The sequence below is a fragment of the Lycorma delicatula genome, chromosome 6 (genome assembly GCF_047948215.1).
Source record: "Lycorma delicatula isolate Av1 chromosome 6, ASM4794821v1, whole genome shotgun sequence".
NCBI classification, from domain to species: domain Eukaryota; kingdom Metazoa; phylum Arthropoda; class Insecta; order Hemiptera; family Fulgoridae; genus Lycorma; species Lycorma delicatula.
Window position 1 is genome coordinate 138,554,729 of NC_134460.1, and position 18,651 is coordinate 138,573,379.

The 18,651-nt window shown below is 29.2% G+C and overlaps 1 protein-coding gene across 1 annotated transcript in view; it reads left to right on the forward strand.

Annotated features, from left to right (window-relative positions):
- Positions 1-17,730, forward strand: part of LOC142326271 (lysosomal alpha-glucosidase-like) — a 62,653-nt gene extending 44,923 nt beyond the window's left edge. The window contains exons 12-19 of the mRNA XM_075368613.1: positions 230-381; positions 4,234-4,382; positions 5,682-5,766; positions 8,791-8,972; positions 11,793-11,881; positions 13,194-13,393; positions 14,551-14,670; positions 17,650-17,730. Of these exons, the coding sequence (XP_075224728.1) occupies positions 230-381; positions 4,234-4,382; positions 5,682-5,766; positions 8,791-8,972; positions 11,793-11,881; positions 13,194-13,393; positions 14,551-14,613 (920 nt within the window). The 3' untranslated portion in view covers positions 14,614-14,670; positions 17,650-17,730. The remainder of the gene's footprint in view (positions 1-229; positions 382-4,233; positions 4,383-5,681; positions 5,767-8,790; positions 8,973-11,792; positions 11,882-13,193; positions 13,394-14,550; positions 14,671-17,649) is intronic.
- The last annotated feature ends 921 nt before the right edge of the window (positions 17,731-18,651 follow it).

An 18,651-nucleotide genomic window follows, 5' to 3' on the forward strand; every position in this document is an offset into this window, starting at 1 on the left:
TTTTATTTATTTACGTAAACAAAAGGATCAGTTCTACTTTTATAATTAGAGCATTAAAGAATCCAAAAAGAAGCAGCCGTTCTTTATATTACTTATGTTTGATCTTCTACCCAGGGTCTAAGTGTTAAAATTCTTGATTCGGTAAGGATGGACTTAGCAACCTCATTGGGTGCAATGCAGAAAGATTCATAAGTTTAAGAAAAGGATACTAATGATTTTCTGTTTTCAGATATTTTGAATTCTAACCTGTTTGGAATGCCATTAAGTGGTGAGGATATTTGTGGTTTTCAGAAAGAGACCACTGTTGCTCTTTGTCAAAGATGGATGCAACTAGGTGCATTTTATCCTTTTTCACGTAATCATAATTCTATTAATGAAAAGGTATTGTAAAATTATTACAACTTATTGTTAATTATTACAACTTATTGTTTTATTTCATTTATAGGAAGAGATAATACTAGACTTAATTCAGAGATAATTACTAGACCTATGAAACTAATCCTCATAAAGGACTGAGTTTTTGTAAAGATATTGTCACATGTTCACGGCTCGATCAGGATATTGAGTGAGAGATGACAGTTGAAAATGTTTACATAATTGAAATTTATTAGTTAAAGAACATGAAACAGACAAATCAATATTAATGACAATAGTAATAATAATAACCGACAATAATAAACAAATCACAATAATAATTACAATAATGACAGTAATAAATAAACAAATAATGATCATAGTATTCACAACAACAATAATAATAGTAATAATAATATAACAATAATAATAATAAATGTCAATAATAATAAACAGTGATTACATACAAAACAGAATTTAAACTAATCATCAGGATTTATTCACAGGTAGATACATAATGTAAACCAGAATTCAGTCCCATTGACAAAATACATTATCATGACCACTAGTCTCAACACTTTTAACAACAGTAGTACAATAGGTAAGACAAGTATAAAGTTCTTTTACTGCAAATATCTTTGCTGTTCACAAATAAGACTACCCTTAAATATATGAATAAAATTTAGTACATTATCTCTTTCATTTATAGTCTTGCAGTAACTCACCAAACCATTTTTTGTTCTCGTGTACTGGAATTACTTTTGATTTCACTGTAATTGAATTACAAATTCACTCTTTCGCTGACCTCCTTGCAGAATACCCCTGTGTCGCCGACCGACATCACACAGAACTCACATCCCACAGATTCTCATCTCACAGATTGACATCATGTCTCACTTAGACTGATTTCGCAGAACTCATATTGCAGATTTCATCTCACAGATTCACATCGCAGACTCTACTCACGGAACTGATTTTTAACAGGTCTTCTCTGGAGTATTTATACTCCTACTTTCTTTACCTGCCGTACCAGACCCCAATTGAGCATGAGAACGATCGACCAAGCCCTTTTGTTCCCATGCATTCCTAACTTGGATGCGGTAACTCTTGTCACAGAAGAATCTGTTTCTTGTATGTCAGTGGGCAGTATTACAAAAGATGATTGTTAAACAGACCTGTACCTTTAGTAAAAGGATTTCTTTTAGCCCCTTTCTGGATTCTCCCATTATTATATTTTCTACTACTTTCTTCTTAATTGGCAGGAATCCATTACTCATATCCGCTATACCGATCTTGTTACAATATTATCTTTTTTGATCTTGTGGTAATCATTATCATAAAAAGCTTCACCTAAAATATTTATAAATTAATATACTTTGTCATAACTCCATGGTATTCATATCCAATCTTTAATTATAACATTAAAAAAAAAACATAACTGGTTTTAGTGTTAACTTATTTCTGCTGAGGAAATATGTTTCAATTTTTTGTTAATGAGTCACACCAATGAGTAAAACATTGAAAATATTCAATAACACACTAGCAACAAAAAAGGCAATAACTGCTCATTACAAACAAGTTAATACAAATAAATGATTTTATTAATTTAGTAATTTGTCTGCTTTTACATTTGTTTAGCTCAAGACATTTTTATCCTCTTTTAAAACACTTTTTTTGTTGTGTTCATCATAAATAAAAAAAGAAAAGTATCTGATTAAAAAACAACAAATTAAAATAATTAACACTATATTAATCACAAATTAATAAGAAAAATTTTAATTTCATACAAATCTGTGTGTAAATTATATTTTATAGCCAAAATTTAACCTAATGGATAAAATCTAAATTTTTGGGCTTTAATACTGATGCAGTTAATAGGACAAAAGCACATTTAAAATCTTATTAAAAAAAATTATTACTAATTTTACTATTTTAAAACTTTCAGAGGTTGTGAAGATGATTTTTAAGGCAATTATATTACAAATCTTTTTTTTTTTTTGTTAAACATGTTTAACTGATTTCATGCTATTCTGCAACTTCTCTCTGTTCTGTATTAATTTTAACTCCACATATCTACTTCATTAAAAATCTTCACTTACCTATTTGTCATTATCTGATATATGTCTTGCTCTATACATTTTATCTTTATGAGGACTATTTATTATAAAAAACAATTTTTTTTTAAAGAAAAATCTATATAAATATTCGGTGATTTACATGTTATTCTGCCTTATGTCTTATAAAATACTTGTCTCTACTAAAATTGTACTTCTCCTGGCGTTCTTTTCACTGTTAGTATACTTCTTATAATTCTATTCATGACAACAGTTTTATTTTTTGCTTGATGAATTAATTCACCACAAAAGCTTTGAAGCTTAAATGTGGGAATGTGGAAACAGAAATTTGTAGCATATAAAAAATGCCATGCCTGACTGGGATTCAAACCTTTGACCTCCAGATGAAAGGCCGAGATGCTACCACTCTGCCACAGAGATCAGTTTGGTTCCATACACCATTTGTAAAGAATTTTCCTCAGTTATTTTAAAACAAAAACATTTAAAGGTTAATTTTAATTTATAAAAAAAAGTTTGCAGGAGCAAATTTCAAAAGGTTGAAGAACAACAGTTGTATGTTTTACCAAAAACTCATCAATAAGAAATGATGCACAAATACTGAACCACACACTTCCATTAATTGCTGTCCCACATCTCCAGCTGCTTCTTTCTCACAATCTCTTTCAATGACTATTAAATAAAATACTTAGTTATCTGATCGTTTTGCTGGATAAACTCCTGATGAACAGCAGGAATGAGAAGACAACCAACATAACCTTAATGTCAGAGTGATTTTGTCTTACTGCAGTTTGTTGGTTGAGGTTGTTTTTTTCACCTTTGTAATGGTTTGATTTCTACGACTGATAAAAAAAAAATGGTTTTATCTTTCATTGATCCAAAAGTACCCAACAAGCAACACATTCTTTTCTTGATTATCAGCTGTATTACAAATTTTGCCAAATTTGAATGTTTTACTTTATTCCAAAGATCATGCAATAGAAAGTTTTATGAATTACTAATTCTTCTGAAATCTCACAAACTCTTGACTAATAATTTTCCTTAACAGTAGCAAAAAGTTTTTCAGTTCATCATTATTAGTAAGTGTTTGTCTCTATTCAGATTTTTTTTTTGCTCGCAATTGTTATTCTACCTAATTTGAAACAATTAAACCACTCTTAATACTGTGTAAGGTTCTTACATATTCCCCAGAATCTTATAATGCAAAAAAATAAAAAAAGTACTTATACTTTTGTTTGAATAACAAAAATATATTCAATGTAATAAAAGAGAGTAAGTGGGACAACCATATGCAAAATTAAATTATATTTTATGATCAGTTAATAATAAAAATATTGTTATGCATATGGGTTGAATTTTTCTGTTATTTCATTCAAATAAAGATAGGAGATTTTTTGAGCTCATATATTACAATTTTTTTTTCTAATTTATTCGCAAAACTGCTAACTGTCTCAACAAATAATAGAACTGCTTATACAGCTTTAAAAGTAAATATTTTACATAATGTGTTGAAACTTTTTATCTTTCCTTTTTTCATAACATTTTAATGATAGCTTCTGTTATTGTTTAATAGCTTATTCAGTATTGTTTAAAGCAATCTTTGTAATTTTTCTTACCATTTAAACCTGCTGATTGTTATAACAGCTATAAAAGAATTAATAGTCTGAAGATTATCAAGGTAGCAAGTCTTTAGGATTTCTGTAGTACAGTAAAAAGAAGAATGACTAATATGATTTTTGTTACTGTTTTTTTAGTTTAGCTGTTTATATTTAAATAAAATCATTTAATTTTAATTATTTTTTTTAAGCCACAAGATCCAGTTTCTTTGGGACCTGATGTTGTTAATTCTTCTCTTAAAGCATTAACAATACGTTACACATTATTACCATATTTATATACATTATTTTGGTTGGCTCACATAAATGGCGATACTGTTGCAAGACCACTGTTTTTTGAGTAAGTTATCATGACAGTTATAAAAGTTAAAAAAATGAATACTTACTGATAATTTTTTATTTATATAATATTCTTTTAATTTGTATTATTAGTACCACTACTTTGGTAAAAGTAGATTTTGAATCGTGTGAAAATCAGATGTTTGTGTGTAAGATGCCCTAGCCATAATAGTAACAGGTGATTTGTTATGAAAAATTCACTCCTAAATATAGTGTTATTTCCTAGAATAACAAGTATTTTACACAAAGGTCTTTTTGGGCTAAAAAATGTATGGCTAAATTTGAGCCTTTTTTCAAGGCTCAATGTGCATGATAGGGTACATCTTAAAAGAAAACTGGTACAATAGATGTGTAGCCCATTAGATTACTACAAGCCCAGGAAGAACTGGAAAGATCGTTTCAAGCTTGACAATAAGATACCTTGTCACGACAAACTGAATTTTTTTAAATAGAACTGATTTTTACTTTTTCATAAAAATTTGAGGTATAAAACCTAGTAATATTCAAGAAAATTGTTTGTTCTACTAAATAAATTAAATTTGAGTAAACTTTTATCTTAGTATTTTGATAACATTGTTTTGCTGTTTATTTATTAAAATGATAAGTAAGTAATTTTCTTTCATTCCTGAATCTTTCATTTTAAAAAGTATGGAGCAGTCAAAAAAGAATTCTTCAGCAACAATCTAAACTAAAATCTTGATTAAACTTATTTATATCACTATAAACGTAAAATTTGTAATATATTGAATACAGTGAAGAAAGCCAGTAAAGCCAAAAAAGAGGATTTTGAAAAATGATGAAAACCAAGTAAATCAGTAGATAAGAAATGAAGAGATTTTAGATCAAATTAATTAGACAAAAAGAAAAAGTTTAGAGCAAAATCTTACAAAAAAAAAACAAGGTCACACATTAAAAGATGCAGAGTTAGTTAATAGGAATGTAGAGAGTAAAAACTATAAGAAACAGTGGAAAGTGAAGGTGTGTGTTGACCATAAGGGATTACAATACAATTTAAAGAAAGTGAATAATGTCATTACACATGTAAATGAAATATTACTAAAAAGCATTTAATGTAGCAAAATGATTGAAAGAACTGAGAACATAGTCTGATCCTTGTCTAGAACAACATACTCTTGTAATCTATGCTCTCATTTCATCTGTAGTGTATTATGCAGAACTACTATTCTATGAAATTAGTATTTACAGTAACTATTATTATTATTATTTTTTTTTTTTTATGAGTCCATTTCTACTACATTAATAGATTTTCTAATTTGTATTTTGTGTTTTTCATGTGTAGATTTCCATCGGATGTAAAAACTTACGATGTCAGTACACAGTTTCTTTGGGGCCCTGCTCTTCATATAATTCCTGTACTAACTGAGGTAATTAAAACTTTTATGTAAGTTCTTATGTATATATACCAAGGTGACACAAAAAAATGAGAATTTTTGAAATGCATAGTGGCCATGTACAGCCATGTAATTTGCATTGTGGCTGCCATGCATAATGGCAGCACTGCTTTATGCAAAGGCAACCTTGCAACTAAGTCATCATGAAGCAGAAGAGTGGTCAACACCGCGCTTTCACCATAAACATTTTTTACAAAACCAAAGATAGTTTGGAAGGTGCAAAGAGAGAGTTTCAACAGTGTTGCAACTTAGGTCGTGTTCCATCAAATCATGCGATTAAAACATGGATTAGGAACTTTGAAAATTAGTTACTACTTGGATTAGTAACTTTGAAGAGACCGGATTGGCTCTGACAACGAAACCGACAACCAAGAAGTGTTTGTACTCCTTGCAATATTGAGGCTGTACGTGTTTCAATCATACAAAATCCACAACATTCAATTTGTAGACAAGCAGCTGTGGTTGAGTTGTCCCAAGTGTGTTCACCGAATTCTTTATTTCAACTTAAAATTTCATCCTTACAAGTTACATATTATGCAAGAACTGAAGGAGGTGTGCTATGTACCAAAAAATTTTCCTTAACTTTCCTGTATGCTCTGTTTATTTTACCAATGTTCATTTCTCATTCCACTACTGAATATTTTTCTTTAATCCACTCTTCTATTGCTAGTTTGCACTTCCTGTTTATAGTATTTCTTAATTGTCTATAGTTCCTTTTACTTTCTTCATCACTAGCATTCTTATATTTTCTACTTTCATCCATCAGCTGCAATATGTACTCTGACATTCAAAATTTCCTAACAGTTCTCTTTGTTTTCCCTAAGTTTGCTTCTGCTGATTTAAGAATTTCCTTTTTAACATTCTCCCATTCTTCTTCTACTTTTTCTACCTTATCATTTTTACTCAGACCTTTTGCGATGTCCTCTTCAAAAATCTTCTTTACCTCCTCTTCCTCAAGCTTCTCTAAATTCCACCGATTCATCTGACACCTTTTCTTCAGGTTTTTAAACCCCAATCTACATTTTATTATCACTAAATTATGGTTGTCTTCTCCAGGGTAAGCTTTGCAGTCAACCAGTTGATTTCTAAATCTTTGATTAACCATGATTATAATCTATCTGTTACCTTGCAGTATCACCTGGCTTTTTCCATGTGTCTATTCTTCTATTATGCTTTTTAAACTTGATGTTGACAATTACTAAATTATAATTCATACAAAACTCTATAAGTCGGTCCCCTCTTTCATTCCTTTTGTCCAGCCCACATTCACCCACAATATTCCTTCCTCGCCTTTTCTAATACTTGCATTCCAATCTCCAACTATTATTAAATTTTCATCTCCTTTTATGTGTTTAATTGCTTCATCAATTTCTTCATATACACACCCTACCTCATCATCATGGGTACTTGTAGGCATATAGATGTCGGCTTAGGTTTTGATTTTATCCTTATTACAATAATTCTGTCGCTATGCATTTTCAAATATGCTACTGTCTTCCCTATCTTCTTGTTCATTGCAAAACCTACTCCTGCCTGCCCTTTACTTGAAGCTGTGTTAATTATTCTAAAATCACCTGACCAGAAGTCATTTTCCTCTTCCTACCAAACCTTGCTAATTCCTACTACTACATTCTACATTTAATCTATCCATTTCCCTCTTTAAATTTTCTAACCTACCAACCTTTTTTTAGACTTCTAACATTTCATGCTCTGACTCGTGTAATGCTATTTTTTATTTTTCTGGTGACCCCTTCCTTAGTAGTCCCCACCCGGAAATCTGAACGGGGGACTAATTTTCCTCTGGAATATTTTACCAAGGAAGGAGCCTCCATCTTTGTTATATGAAAATGCAAAGAGTTACATTTTCTTGGAAAAAAATCAGCTGTAGTTTTCCATTGATTTCAGTTGCACAGTACTCAGAAGATTGAGTGATGTTTATATGGCCGTTTAAGTCCTCCTGACCTACACCCTTAACAACTATTGAAAGAGCTGCTGCCCTCTTTCAGGAATCATTCCTTAGTCTGGCTCTCAACAGACACCTCTCCGATATGGTTACACCTTCAGACCAGCTACTCTGTATCACTGAGCACTCAAGCCAACTCACCATCGACAAGGTCTTATGATCAGAAAGAGGGAGAATATACATATATATATATTTTAATTAGATTGTTTTATTTCAAGTTTTTTTTAGCATCTATTATTAATTATTTAGCACGTATTGAATTATTTATTACAATTCAATTTATCAGAAAATTAAAATCAGATTCCTACATCCTTACATCTACCAGTTCATGGCTCTACTAGGTAGAGATAGTCTGTGTAATTTAGAATAATCTCAATTTAGGACATTTAGCATTTAGTAAAACTTCAAAGTCATTAATGTTAATTACTATTACTGCATGAATCCAGCAGTTGTCTTTGAAATATAGGTGTTAAAATAAAGTGAACACCAAGAAAAAAATAAAAAACTGGAAACCATCTCCCATGACTCACATTCTTTCAAAAAATTTACCTAGCCAGGACAACTGATACTTACATATAAGTGTAATCAAAATAAAATATTAAATGGAAAACACACAATAGTGATCAAATATATTATTAAATTACATACTTGAAGGATTTCCACATTAATTTAATATTGGGACTCTTAACAGTAACACATAAAGCAGGGGCTGCTGATTATCTGTGAAAGAACCTTTGAAATAAAGTTCCAATATTTTGAAAGCAAGATACTAATACACAGTACTCATAATTATGAAGTATTATATTTTTTGGAATTGTCATGATCAAGGAAAACAGATAGTACAGTTTAGTATATGGTATCTAAATAATGAAGATTATTAACAATGGAGAGAGAAGTATGTTACAATTCTTCTGAAACCAGTTATGTCCTGAATTTGTCATGTTTTGTAACGTATAAAAATTATTATGCGTGTTCATACAATAAGTACAAATATATTTCTGATAAATACATTAAATTAATACTTATTTTTATAGGGTGCAACAAAAGTTGATGCATATATACCAAAAGGAAGGTGGTTTGATTATTACACTGGTAATGAAATAATTAGTAAAGGTGAAAGAATCAGGCTCCCAGCACCACTTGATACAATACCTTTACTTCTAAGAGGTGGTTATGTAATATCGACTCAGGAACCTGCTCTTAATACAGTCATTAGGTAATTTATAACCTACTAAATAATTACAATTAAAAAAATAAAAACTAAAGCTATTTTTTTTCTAAAAAAATATTGTGCCTTATTATTTAGGTGTTGTTAGTTTAGCAGAATAAAATTCATTTATTTTGTAGTCAGTACTCTGCTACTCAAACCAAAATAATGAAGTTAAAAATAAAACCATATTACTACAATAATTTGGCAATCAATGCCAGAGTAGAGATAACAAAAACTAAAATTATAAAACGAAATAAAAAAATAAACATGAAGAGAACTGACAAATTGGCATTGTTTAGTAGAATAGTGGGTTGCAGTGTAGTTTAAAAGAGGGAATAGACCCGACTAGATTTTTGAGAGCAAGTTTCAAGTGAAAAAGAAATCATTAAATTTGCTAAAGAATGTGAAACAAAAATCTTATAATATCATTGTAAAAAAACGAACCACTTGACACAATCTCATGCACTATTCTATACCTTCATTTATGTAACTCTATAACAAGAAATATGTAACAGATGTAGTTACAAATCTAATTTACATATTTTTTAGCTATCTTTTAAGTTATCTATTTTTGTTTGATTGATCTCTCAGTTAAACAAAAATCAACAGCATTTTATATCACAATCATATTAAGATAATATAAAATATATTATTCAAAGATGATTTTGTATTCAAAATATGTAGAATTTCATATAATTAGTATTGACGCGTACAGTAATGTACTAATAGAATATATGAATACCATTCAAAAACAGTTTCCATAATTTTTTCCCTAATAAATGATATTTAATTTTATACTAAGTCTTATAACTGGCAATGAATTATTAAACACTTTTATTGAGAAAAAAAATTTATTTGTTGTACGCCAGTACTCTTATTTAAAATATGATATTGATAGATACACCTTCAAAAAGTACATTTTCATCTCTTCTAATTTAACTTCTGGGCTCATAACACAAAGTTGATTGTAAGGTAAAAACAAAAATAGGAGAGATTAACTTAACATAACAAATTAGTATGAGTTATAAGATTCATACAACAAACAACTGTTGAACGTCTGTATTTGATTAAGGATTGTAGTGAGGATCAATTTTTTATTGAGAATTTAAAAAAATAAATATATATTTTTAATGTAACCAACTTCATAAATTTTAAAAGGGGTTTCCTAATAAAAAACAGATAAGAAAAACTATTTATTAAAAAGTAGATTTTTATAACATGAAGGCTTAATGCCAGTTTTCAATTGACCCTCAACTAGTAACATGATTTTATTATCACTATTACTTAATATTTGTCTGTGAGACTGTTAATCAGACTTAAAAATTTGTTTATTATTAATGTATTTATTCTACATTTACTTAAATTAATTTTTTTAATAAACTTATATTTATTTTTAAACTTAATTTGCTTTGTTGTTCCTTACAATAGTAGATTATATTATAAAACTATATTTCTGCAGTTTGTATTTTTCCTATACAAATACAAACTGCAGAACTATTTTTTAATAACAAAAATGGTGAATAAGATTTTCTTAAGATCTAATAATTTTGTTTATTTATATGATAAATTGTGAATTATAAATAATATTTACCCATCAGGTGAGCGTTGCAAATCAGTTGTTAAAAAGCTGATTTTCAAAATTGAAGGGTCTGAGATTCAAATCCTATTAACGGTAAGTTACTTATATATAAATTTGAATACCAGGTAGTAAGTATTGATATACCTTCAGAACTCCTGACTTAGAACTCCTTAGAACTCCTGACTTCAAAATCAGTTGATTTGTGATGATGAGTTCACCACTAGACCAACCCAGTGGGTTGAGTTCAGTAACCTGCATTTTAAACATGTGTACACAGTGATTTACTTTTTTTATTAGGATAGAAAGGGCCTATATTTGTATTTCTGACATTTTTCTATAATCAAATCTATAAATTCATGAAAGAACGTATAAAAATATAAAAACTTACTTTAATTAATAAAATAAAATGTAAATTACTATGTTTATTGTACTTATAAATGTAGTATTTAATATCAAAGAAATACAAAAACTTTAAATGTGAGAAAAAAGTATTTTTATAGTAATATTCATTATAGTGGCAGTAATAAAAATTACAGTACTCAATAACATGCATCTCAGATCTGATGCAACATGCATCAAATGAATAAGCTTACTTTAACAATTACTACTATCTAAGAAGCCAAAAGTACTTTCTGTACTTAAAAACTTTGTAACAAGAAACAAAACTTTTTAATTTAAAAACAAGCCACTTTTTTTATAAGCCCCTAAATGAAGCATATCTTAGCAGACAACTTGAACCAGTCATTGATAAAGTTTCTCATGAAAAAATTGTGAACCACCACTGTCTGATACAAATGCTTTAAGTTGAGGGTTAATATGCTACGAAAAGTTCAAAGAGAAAGTCCATTAAGGAAATCAGTCACTTAAATCCCTTCAATAAAGTTATTGTTGTACTATTTTACAGAAGTGTTTAATCTATCAAAACTCTTACAACCTCATTCTAATGAATGAAGTAATTTGCAATAAATTTTTTTGTAATGAATTAATGAATGAAATAATTTTTAAGTTTTCTTACACCTAAAAGTTAGTGTTCATAGGGAACATAAAATTTGGGTCCAAATAACAAAATATAATTAATTTCTAAGAAAGTATATTTTTATATGTTTATAAAGTAAAATATAAGTTAAATATTTTCTGATAGTTTTTTCAGTAAAATATTTTACTTAAAGTATTATTAATTTGTAATAATACCATAATGATAAAAACTGAAAACAAAGATATTTTTTAATAAAATGTTGTTTGTTTAGCCGCAACAAAAACATGGGTTTATTAATAATACCAAATGAGAAGAATGAAGCAAAAGGTTTTCTTTTTTGGGATGATGGTGATTTAATCGGTCAGTGGTGTTTTTGTATCCCATTATTTTTCTTATTAATTATATAAAATGTATTCTGTATGCCATATTTACTCAAATATTTTTTACATATGTGTTTTTATCAAATGTTTTTCATTATGCTAAAAATTGTGATTTACAGTCTGCAGAGTTGGCAGAGTCATACCCATCAAACCATTAAATATAGCAGTACTAGGGTTCCCATACCACAGATCCACTGGGATCAAAACTTGATAAAAACAGGTAGGAAAAAGAAGGATTAATTTAAGGGAAAAGGATGAATAGTGAAAAATAAATAATCTACCCACGGAGAAGCTGTGAAACAAGATAAACAACATTGCTTAAAATACTGTTTTCTTCTTTCAGGCAGTGAACACCTATATCAACCACAATCCCTTAAGATATAAAACAATCTCTTTATCTACAAAAATTTTATCTGAGAAATCCAAAAGTGATGGAATCTTAGAAAATCTTTACTTTTAGGATGATAGTAACATGAAACTTATTAACAATTTTGCATTCATCAACTTAAATATACCTTACTTTGCTTTGCCTCCAATGAAGTTGCTTAAGTCAACTGCAAATAGTTTCAGGCTTCTTAAAGGAACATTCTTGCATACCCAGAATTTTGTGGTATCTAACTAAAAGGATCCTGTGCAAGATGGTAAACAATCCTGATTGATAGATCATCCTTTTTCTTATCTTTGATTCCTTCTTCCCCATTACTGGTTCTGTAGGTGCAGATCTGAACTTATCAGCTTCTTTCCAAGCAGAACATGCTAATAGCTGCTAGGTTGGTGCATCTTTGGTACTATTTGCAGAGGCTCACAATGGATTGAGTTGAAGACTTGTTTCCTGTCCAGTGGTTGCATAAGATAAGTAGTTAAAGACTACCAAAATTTTCGGTAGTTCTGCTATTTGAAATAGGTTTTATAAAATTTCAGTTTGAAAATTTATATATTTATTTAAATTAGCTTGAGTAGGTACAATATTATAGAAAATCATAATTTAAAACCATATTACCTACATATCACTCAAAGTAAAAAGGAAAAGATTGACAGGAAACCCAAATATACTATAAATCAAATACAAACACAGTATACAACAATATAACTTATCGTGTACAACACATATACCACACAAAATATTTTAATAAAAATATTTTTTATAAAAAAATACCACTTAAAGGAATAAAAACAAAAATACAAAATTAAATTAATTATGTACAATGTTAAAATCATAGTCATCACTTACAGAATTAAAATTATGTTTTTATTTATTTTTAATATAATAGATTTTGTTATTATTTTTGTAGATCCATATGAAAAAAATGAATATAATTTTCTTGAGTTTTATTTGACTGAAAACAAAGTAATCAACAAGGTGGTGAAATGTAACTATATTGAGCAGACAAATCTGGGTAATGTTGATATTTTTGGTGTGAAAACAACTGTTAACAGTGTGATGATAAATAATGTCAATTGGAAAAATTTTAAGTATTTACCGGACTCAAAGGTAAAAAATTTGTTCATTGTAGTTTTCTTACATTTTTATTTGTATTTCATTTGTTTTCGTTCCTTATGTCTGAATTCCTCACTCTATCTCTTCTTGTTTTACCTTTTATTTCCCATAGGAACTTAAGGTCACTAGCCTGCAACCTACTCCATTCTCTTTGTCATCTTCCTTGATTCTGGAACACCATTGGCATATAGCAGTAGTAGTAGTGGCACCTGGTACATCATGATTTTTGCTCTTTCTGTTACATAACAAATCTTCTTGTTCTAATAAATGTTTCCTACTCTGGTATAGATTTCCTCCCTTTGCAGCAGTTTTGATAGTTCCGTAAAAATGTTCCCATTACCTCTTATTTCACTTTCCAGGTATTTCAAACTATTCACCAATTTCAATTTTAGACATTCTCCATTCTGTACAATATCTTGTTCCATCCTGTTATCTCTTACTTCTTATGTTAAAACATTCATTGTTACCATATGGTATTCTTACTCTCCATTTATAATCTCTGTAGATATCCTTAATAATATTAACATATACTTCCTTGATGCCCATTCTCATCATTTTCTCCCATATGCCCCTCCGATCAACAAAGAATAAATAAACAACTTTACCACTTTTCTATCATACTCCCAATGTTTCTCCAACAGTTGCCGAATAGCATTCCAATCTTTTGCTTTTGACATTTCTCAAAATGTTTAGTTTTACAACCTGACCTGTTCTAAGGCTTGGTGCTTCTGATGAAAGCAACTTTAATCCATGCAACTGGCTTGTTAGACCTGATATAGCTGTTGTTGGATTGTAGTACTTCTTAGTCTGACCCCCTATCCTTTGATCTGTCTGGCTTGGGAGGCTCTAAAAGTAGCTGAAGAGTTATTAATATATCAATAATAATTCAAAAATTGAATTGACAACAATTTTTTATAATTTTGAAAATGTAAAAATAAGAGATTGGTTTACTTTATAGAATATATCACACTAAACTTTAAGTCAAATTTTAATATAATATTTCACTTCATTCTCGAAGTGAAATATTTCTATAAAAAAATTTAAAATAAGCAGAAAATGAAGTATTTTCAGTTATTCATTTCTTTTTTTCTCAATTTCAGTATTTTATATCTTATAATGGGAAACAATACATGAATTTAATTTTTTTACAGAAATTAATAATTGAAGATTTAAACATTGATATGTGTCAAACGTTTGTTATACAATGGACTTAATAGTAATTTAATTTATTACTAATTCCAATCGTAATTTGAAAAATAAGGAAGAGTAGAGTAAGTATAGACCTCTAATAAGATTAAATCTTAGTTTATAACAATTTAATTATGGAAATGTATAACAATTTATATTATCATTCAGATATTCTTGTGTTGTTAGCATACAGAGTTCCATTAAGGCAGTTTTTACCTGAAAGTTTTTGTCCTAAATTAGTTCTTGGTTACTAGAACAGAAATCATTGCCTACATACCACATGTATAGATTTAAATGTTATGTTTTACGTCACTAACCCTGCCTGACATCTTAATATGTAGTAAAGTGATCTATTAAGTATTCAAATTCTTCAGGGGTCAGATCACTTATTCTATTCATTTCTGGTAACTTTATGGTTTTTACAACTTTATTAAGTTTTTTACTTTATCAAGTAAAAAAAAATATTTCTTTGAAATTACATAATTATAAAACTACCTATCAAAAAATACATTATTATTATTATTATTATACATATGTATATACGAGGTGCACAATAAAGTAATGAGACTGATTTTTCTTTGCAAGATGTGGCAACCCTGCAGCTTGCGTAGGCACACCATAGACCTTGGTCTATAAGCTACTTCTAGTCCAAGTGGCATATTGATGCAACTGCTCAGTCGTGAGTTGTGCTGTAATAAGTGAACACTTATTTGTGTCTATCGTTACAGAAATGAAACCGCAAAATATTGCGCAACGGTATGCCATTTCTTTTAGCGTTAAATCAGGTGAAAATGCGGCGACAGCTTATGGTAAGCTTCAGAAGGCTTTTGGAGAGGAGGTTATGTCAAGAGCTCAAGTTTTTCGGTGGCATAAAATTTTTAGTGAAGGCAGAATGAATGTTGAAGATGAAGACTGCAGTGGACGACCATCAACCTCACGGACAGATGTCAACTTGACCAGGGTGCGTGAAATCGTACGATCTGATCGAAGATTATCCGTGAAAATGATTGCAGAAGAACTCAACATCAATTGAGAAACGGTTCGTCTAATATTAACTGAAGATCTTGGTATGGGAAAGATTTGTGCAAAAATGGTCCCCAAAAATCTCACACAACAGCGAGAAACATGGAAAAATGTGGCAGCCGATCTGTTAGAGCAAACGGAAATCAATCCAGATTTGTTGAGCCGTGTTATCACTGGTGATGAAGGTTAGTTTTTCCATTAACATATAATAATAACTTGTTTTTTTGTGTAAATGGTCTCCACATCACTCCTTTTAGCCATTCTCAACCTTCATGATGACCTAATCTCTCAGGAAAGATGGATGACCAGAGTGAAGAAAGCGCATAGAACAATATAAGAAACCTTAGTGTATGCACTTGTCCTATCAGGGAACATATGAAGGGGAAATCAAATAATCTACCTAGATAACTTGAAAAGTAATACTAAACTAATATGTTACAAAAACAGAAATAAAAGAAAAACATTAAAAATATACACAATGCATAATGATAAAAACATCACTTGATTAAAAGCCTCTACTAAATCATATGTACATTATTGCATGATTTAATACTAAATATAAACAACTGATCATGCTCATTGAGTCTATCAACACACCTGGCCAACAAGGTCAACCTGTTGTCATTAGATCACTTAAACAGGTTGTGCCTATGCCAGCAAACAAAAGGAATAAGAAGGCTTATATTGGGTTTATCATCTTCGATAACCCCATTAACAATATTATGAGCGGAAATAAGTTCTTGAGCGATACACTTGGTCTTAAGAGGATGCATCATCCAAAAACTAAATTTATCCTCATATCCATCAAAGAAATGACTAAAGTGATGCAAGTCCAATATATAGAATAGTCACTTCTGAACTGCCTCTATCTAACGACTAGTGTAGTCCCCATCACAATTCCAAATAACAGCACAATACTCAAGGATAGATAGGTCTTACCATACAGGTATGTAGTGGTGTGTGCATGCTGAAAATGTTGACCAACCCATAGAAGCAAACCAACATTTCTTCTGGACTTAGGGGCTATTCTATTAACATGCTGTTTAAAGATTAACTTGGAATCAAAGAAAACCACAAGATCCAAAATACCTTCAGTGCGCTGTATGGAGTGCTGATCAATCTTAAATATGTATTTAGTCATAAGGGTTTTTCTAGAATATCACACAAGAGCTGTTTTATTAAGATTAAGCGGCATCATATTGTCAATTGACCAACTATGAACTGAATCAATATTAGATTGCAAAACTGCTTGCTCAGAATAACTGTTGACCATATTTAGCTGTGATTTTGAGATTTTTGACTTACAATAATGATTCAGAATATTCAGACCAATATCATTTATAATGAGAATAAATAGTAATGGACCAAGGTTGGAACCCTTTCTTGCTTTCTTTTTCCTGTTTCCACGTTTCCTTACGTGGCAACAGTAATGAAGTGATAATTACATCTTCAGTTGTAATTTTTGTTTTTTAAAGTGTTTATATCAAACTATATATTAAACTCAAAGACAATTAAAATATACATAAATTTTTTTTGATAATATATGAAATTTCTTTTTTTTATTAAATTAAAATTGAAAATTAAGAATTAAAATATAAAAATTAAACAATTGTTTTATTATTAAAAATCACAATTTAAACCTTTTTTTAAAAATATGTAAAAATTAAATTATGGAAATTAAAAACTATATACATAAAATATAATGTCATAATTGATAAAATTAAAATAAATAAACAAATAAGAAGGATAAAAAAATATACTACTATATTTCTTGGCCAGCCAATGTTATAGCATAGTACTGTATGAATTATCTACTATCATTATTTTTATCTGAATAAGTGCTGTCATCTCTAGTTAGTACATCTATATATGTATAAAACATCATTACAGTTAATAATTTATTCTCTTGCTAGGGTGCAATTTGCTAAATTACTTATTTACATTTAATTCTAAATTACACAAATGTACTTATTAAACTAAAATAGTTTTCCAATTTTTTTCATTAGCTTAAACTCACTAATTTTTTATTTTGTTTACAGATATGAGTCAAAACATTTTAGCAAGTTTCTAATTAAAATATTTAATCTTAGTTTCAATTAATAAATGATTTGAGTAAATTATGTTGTGCAATTTATTTTATCCACTTCTGAACTTCCTATAACTTATAAATCAATATTTATTTATTAATTCATTATAAGCCTTAAAATGCTATAATGAAGAAGTGTAATCCCCACTTTTGTAGTAGTCCCTTCTTATTTGTAATTCTTTCATAATTGATGAAAAATAAACCAAGATGCATATGCAGATGAAATCATGGCATTATACTGATAAGTTGCTACGTCATAACTGCAAACTGGGAGCTGTAGCATATAAAACATTTTGTAATCATTTCCCCATTATTGAATTATTCAAATACTACTACCGATTTACTCATATCATTGAATCTAGGAAATTATTTTTATTTTTATATACAATTTTACTGTAATTATATTTGTAAAGCATCTGATTTGTGTGCCTGGTATGATGCAATAAATCCAGTTCATTTCATATATTTGGTTCTGTTTTATAGACGGTCTCAAAATGTTTGCTATATTCTTCTTCTCAAGTATTAAATTTCTCTTTAGAATTCTACCAAATAATCCTTGGTGTCTTAAAATCTTGCATCCGCCTAGTTTTTCTTTTTTCTATTCAATCTGTCATGGTATGATTCTATCATAAATCATGTCAATCTCCATCCCATGGTAGAATGGTAGTGTTTCAGATTTTCAGTAAGTTGAAGACTGGGTTTGAATTTTGGTCAGGTTTATCGTGTTTGTGAAATGCAAAAAAAATCCCTCAAAGCATAAGCTTTGAGCTTATGTTGTGAAATAATCATTTAAAACATAGCTGATCTCCATGTCAGAGTGATAGCATCTCGGCCTTTCATCTAAAGGTCCCAGATTTGAATCCTGGTCAGGTATGGCATTTTTAATATACTATATTTCCATTTCATATTCTCATGCACAAACTTTAATTGTAAAGAATTAATTATTCAAAATAAA